General features: G+C 35.7%; 1 protein-coding gene across 1 annotated transcript in view; it reads right to left on the bottom strand.

Moving 5' to 3' along the window:
• Window positions 1-2,194: 2,194 nt before the first annotated feature.
• The window catches only part of PDE345 (Aldolase superfamily protein), a 3,482-nt gene continuing 623 nt past the window's right edge, over window positions 2,195-5,053 (bottom strand). Inside the window, exons 2-6 of the mRNA XM_021430296.1 lie at window positions 4,554-4,823; window positions 4,349-4,458; window positions 4,098-4,188; window positions 3,062-3,331; window positions 2,195-2,760 (exon numbers count right to left, since the gene is read on the bottom strand). Of these exons, the coding sequence (XP_021285971.1) occupies window positions 2,482-2,760; window positions 3,062-3,331; window positions 4,098-4,188; window positions 4,349-4,458; window positions 4,554-4,823 (1,020 nt within the window). The 3' untranslated portion in view covers window positions 2,195-2,481. The remainder of the gene's footprint in view (window positions 2,761-3,061; window positions 3,332-4,097; window positions 4,189-4,348; window positions 4,459-4,553; window positions 4,824-5,053) is intronic.

Below are 5,053 nucleotides of genomic sequence, written 5' to 3'. Positions count from 1 at the left end.
CTATCACAACATTCGTGACATCACTGCACAAGGTCTTGTTAAGTTGAAGTATATTTCCACAACTAATATGTTAGCAAATCCATTCACTAAACCTATTGCTCGAAATGCTTTTCAAAAGCATATTAGAGGTTTAGCATTATTACGCATTTGATATTTCTGTACTATTGTTTCTGAACAATTAATAAATTAAGTCTATTTTGAATCATTTCAAAATTAGGGCACATATCTAAAGTAATTATTGTCACCTGGCTTTATAGATTATTCCTCATATGGGATAATCACCCCGACGCCTCAATAGTGTGTGGGATGAGACTCAAATGATCACAAGGTACCAAGCATGTTGTGATCTCCTTGTCACATGAGTTGTGAGCAAGGATCTTAGCAATGTCACCTTGACTTAGAGTCAAGTTGAGGCTCATAAGAGTCAAACATGGAGATTATCCATATTCCATGTAGCCAGTAATAGTCGAATTTGAATCTTAGGGGATTCAAGTCAATCCTTTTGTAGGGATTGGACCGAGATCTGTATGGTGGTTTCTACGTGACAAATCCTAAATGAAAGATGCACCATAACGTACATTTCATATTGTATGTGCTATTAGTCGACCGATGGGAGGGAGTGATTGAATAGATCCCTGCTTCATCACTGTGTGAGCCTTGAGGACTTATGTAGTCCAAATTTTATACCCTTTAGACTTAGATCTATGATATGAAGTTGAGATTTGATGTTGCTACTTTAGAATGATTTCTAAGGGTCAAAAATGATATGACCTAGCAGAACATGACAAAGAAAGTAGTCAGATCTTAATGGATTGACATGAGTATCCAAGGAAGAGTCATTATACATCTCACATACATGGTCTGTAACTCATTGCCCAAGCAGTTATAAAAAACATTAGTTGTTGGATATAACCATGAGTTTAGACACATAAAGAGATTCTGCATAGCTCTTACATGTAGGAAGGATCAGAGATGCAAAATCTTGTGTGATTAAAATGATTTGGGGTATGACGAGAACTCGAGCGGTGTTATGTTAGTAAGATGGTAACTTAATATCTCACTACTCATCGGTACCTTTATTTTCTCGTTGGTCACACGTTCTATTTTTCCTCTATGACAATGAATGGAGAATGAGTTATATTGAGAATGGTATAAGTTGATGCCAATGTGTAGAGTAGGAGATGTTTCATTTAAATGTGATGCATCCACATAGCATGTAGCTTTATTAATTATTTGTGGATAATTAACTAATATTCAATTGATTAATATTAGATATTGTTCTGATATAATTTAATTGAATAATTAATAATAAATGTTTGAGATAGGATATAAATTTAAATTTAATTTGTTTAAATTTAAATAAAGATTAATTATATTTAAATTTTAATATAATAGCTTATCTCTATATTCCTAATGCGTCTATAAATAGTACATAGACGTAGTAATTTCAACACAGCCAAAGAAACACACAGCCAAAGAGTGAATGCGAGTTCTTCTGTAAGTCAGAAAAAGCAAAAACTTTTTTCTCCTTTTTTTCGATCTCTTCATTCTTGAGGCACCATCAAAGGCCAGGATGTTTTAGAACGTGTAATTCCTTATGAAGGGCTCTAATAGTTGCTCCATAACAACGAGAGTGAAGAAATTATTGTGTACACGAAGAAGGATTTGTAACGCAAGCATCTTCGATCAAAAAGGGAGTGAAATATTTATTTGAAAAGGTAAGCCCACTTTCCAACGCTGATTGTATAATTTAACTTAAAAAAACATAAAAAAACCTGAAATACCAATTTTATATTTAACTTAAAGAGGGTTAAGAGCAAATCAAACACTCAAAAATTGGTTTAGTTAGGTTAAAACCTAACGAGTGATGACAACAGACAAAAGTTCCATTGTCATGTTAGGAAACAAATTGATGAAACATTCAATGAAATATATAAATATATTTTTCATTTGTGTTCGATTGATATTAAACCAATAACTTATAGTGCTAAATTAATTCCAAACAAACCAATTAAAGTGAGACATATGCTTATCGGAAAAAAAAAAGAAAGTAAAATGAGAAAAATAATCTTTCACTAGTAAAAGTAGGATACTCTTAGAAGAGTTTGGCTTTTGAAATAATATTTTTGATTAAATTTTAAACCCAAACTCATAATCCAACCAACAATTAAACCCAAACACCAGTTCAAGGGCGTTAGGAGAAACAGATTCATAGAATTTCAAGGACAATAACTTAAGATCGTAGAAATACAACATGTTCTCCCAACTGTTTCAAAGTTGCTGTTGTCCGAAAATTTCTACTCTCGCAAGTATTTTATTCAATCTCTCTAGTCTCAGGAGGTGTGATAATAAAATGTAAGAACTTATCTATCGGTAGGTATCCTGACACTCAGAATCATAGCTAACAAGAATAATTTAAAAACAGAAAATTACACATCGGTCGATGCCGAAAAAAGATGTTGAGTTGCCCAAACTTTTGGCTTAGTAGGTGTAGCCCTCGACAAACATTCCTTTCTTAGCTTCCTCACTTTCACCCTCAGCAGCGTATTTTCCAAGCTGAGCCAGTGAGTTTGCCTTTGCGCGCACCAAAAGAGCCGTCTGTGCAGCTTCAACATTCTCAGGACGTCCTTGCCATGTCTTAAGCACAGTGTTCTGCAATGCACGTGCGTAGGAGAAAGAAACATGCCATGGGTTGGGGCTCTGGTTCATTGCATTCAAGTTCAACGTGGCTTCCACCTCAGACTGTCCTCCAGACAAAAACTGTGATACAAACAAAGGCATACACCTAATTAATCAAAAATTCTCTACATAGATCAAAGGCATCTATCACTGAACAGAACAATAGAGCAAAAGGCAGAGATAAAACATCCTTTAAAAGTCCAGATATATCAAGAAGAACTTGCATGATGAACATCTAAGACTGTTTTCCATTTCATTCCAGCCACAAACATCATTAGGGTTTTCTTATCCATGCCAATGTCAAGCTCAATGTCCACATCACCTAGGAAAGTAACTGATTTAAGTATTAAACATTAAATGTGAATAAGATTTTTAAAGGTACCATGATTCCTGGAACAGCCGGTGGAACTCTCCTTCTGAGCATTGTGAGTGTATATTTGGCAATAGTGTCTGGAGAAGCCTTCTCCTTGTGTTCAGCCCCTGGAGTTACCATGCTGGGCTTAAGTAAGATGCCCTCAAACATAACATTGTTCTCAGCCAAGTAGTAAAAGACTTCTGCCCAGACTTTCTCAGCTACTTCAAGGGTCCTCTCAATAGGGTGGTCACCATCAAGAAGAATCTCAGGTTCCACTATTGGTACGAGACCATTGTCCTGGGAATTAATTCACATTAAAAAAAGAGTGAGCTTGATACACAAACCAATTACAATATTAAATAAGACCGAGTAACAACGAATCTGGTCAACACATAACTCATTCAAAACTCCATGGACATGCAGAAGAATAGTGCTATTCCCACTCAGATCAAGACATAAATTTGACTTGTTCAAATAACAAGTAAGGTGAAGCAGGGTCAGGAACAATGATTCCCTTTTTAATAAACAGATCCATTTTGCAAGTTCTTTATTACAAGTAGTACTTACAAAGGGTCGGACTATTGACATATAGAATACTTGAATCCTTAATGTAGATGTTACATGGTTGGTTCTCATCTTTAAAAGACAACAAGTCTAACAGGAGCATCCATCAAGAAAAGGAGCACCCTAAGCTGATCATCTCATGGCTATTGAGAATAAATCAATCAGATAATTCTATTTCTCAATCTTTCTGACTCGCTCTTACAGAATCAAAAGGTCAAAAAGATTAAGAAAAATCAGTCATTCAACCCCCTAATAAAGGATTCCTCAAAAACTTAAAGATTAGTAATTGATTTTAGAAATTGGATGGGTTTGATCTTATACATAAGCAAGCGAGGTAATTGAAAGAAGAGAGAGAATTCGAGAAGGCAGCTGAAAATCAATCTAATTTCCATACATAGAATGAAGAAAATATTGAAATTTAGAAATTCGATTTTGAGTAGGAAAATAAAAAGCCTTGCATTTATTTTAGTAAGTTATAAGAAGTTACTGTAACAGATACCTGAGAAATGGCAGCATAACGTGCAAGTCCCCATGCAGCTTCCTTTACAGCCAAAGCAGAAGGACCACAGGGAATGCTAACAACTGTCCTCCTAAGTATTATAATAATATAACATGGCAGAAGCAATTCGTGAATGTGAATTATAACATATATATGCATATATATATCACTAAAATAAAGGAATTATTGAAGAACAAGAAGTTTCATGGGAACTTCATAAGGCACAATCTAACAAGGTTAAATTGACTTACCACTTGGCAAACCGAGCACCTTGTTTGTAGTACTCAGCAGATCTCGACGACAATCCATCCAAGCCTTGGCACCAAGATTCGTTGTTTGATCCTGGAAGAGGAACCAATCCCTGAAACACCAGGAAAGTAAAAAATTCAATCAAAGCAGCACCCACAAAAGCATTTTCCAAAGCATATACACATGTGGAATTCATTAGTGTCGCACCTTATCAACTTTGATGCCAGGCACAATTTTCTGCTCACGCAAGCAATCTACAAACTTCTTCCCACCTATTGTTGACTGATAAAGTGTTTCCTCGAAAAGAATGGCACCCGAAATATATTCACCAAGGCCAGGAGTTGTGAGCAGCAGTTGTCTGTAAGCCTGGCGGTTGGGCTCAGTATTGTCTAGGCCAATAGAAGATAATCTCTTCCCACAGGTAGCATTTGATTCATCTATTGCTAGGATTCCGCGACCAGGTGATGCAATAGCTTTCTACATCAAGAAGAAAACAAATAGAAACAATTTAGCGGAGTCTAATCCAGCAATCAACTAGAGCAGTCCTTAAACTTTTCTTATACTATAACTTCCATCCGAGCATCAAATATTAAGAAGCTGCTCTAATCTTGCGTGTAAAGGAGACATAAATTGATAATAGAAACGGACAGAAATCCAGCATTCAAAAATGAATTCCACCAAGATTTCAAGTCACAGAAATTCCTCCA

Source organism: Theobroma umbraticum, unplaced genomic scaffold (assembly GCF_002168275.2).
Source record: "Theobroma umbraticum cultivar Fairchild unplaced genomic scaffold, ASM216827v3 scaffold_30.0, whole genome shotgun sequence".
Taxonomy (NCBI): domain Eukaryota; kingdom Viridiplantae; phylum Streptophyta; class Magnoliopsida; order Malvales; family Malvaceae; genus Theobroma; species Theobroma umbraticum.
The sequence above is the reverse complement of the archived record's forward strand: the minus strand, read 5'-3'. Positions and strand labels throughout refer to the sequence as shown.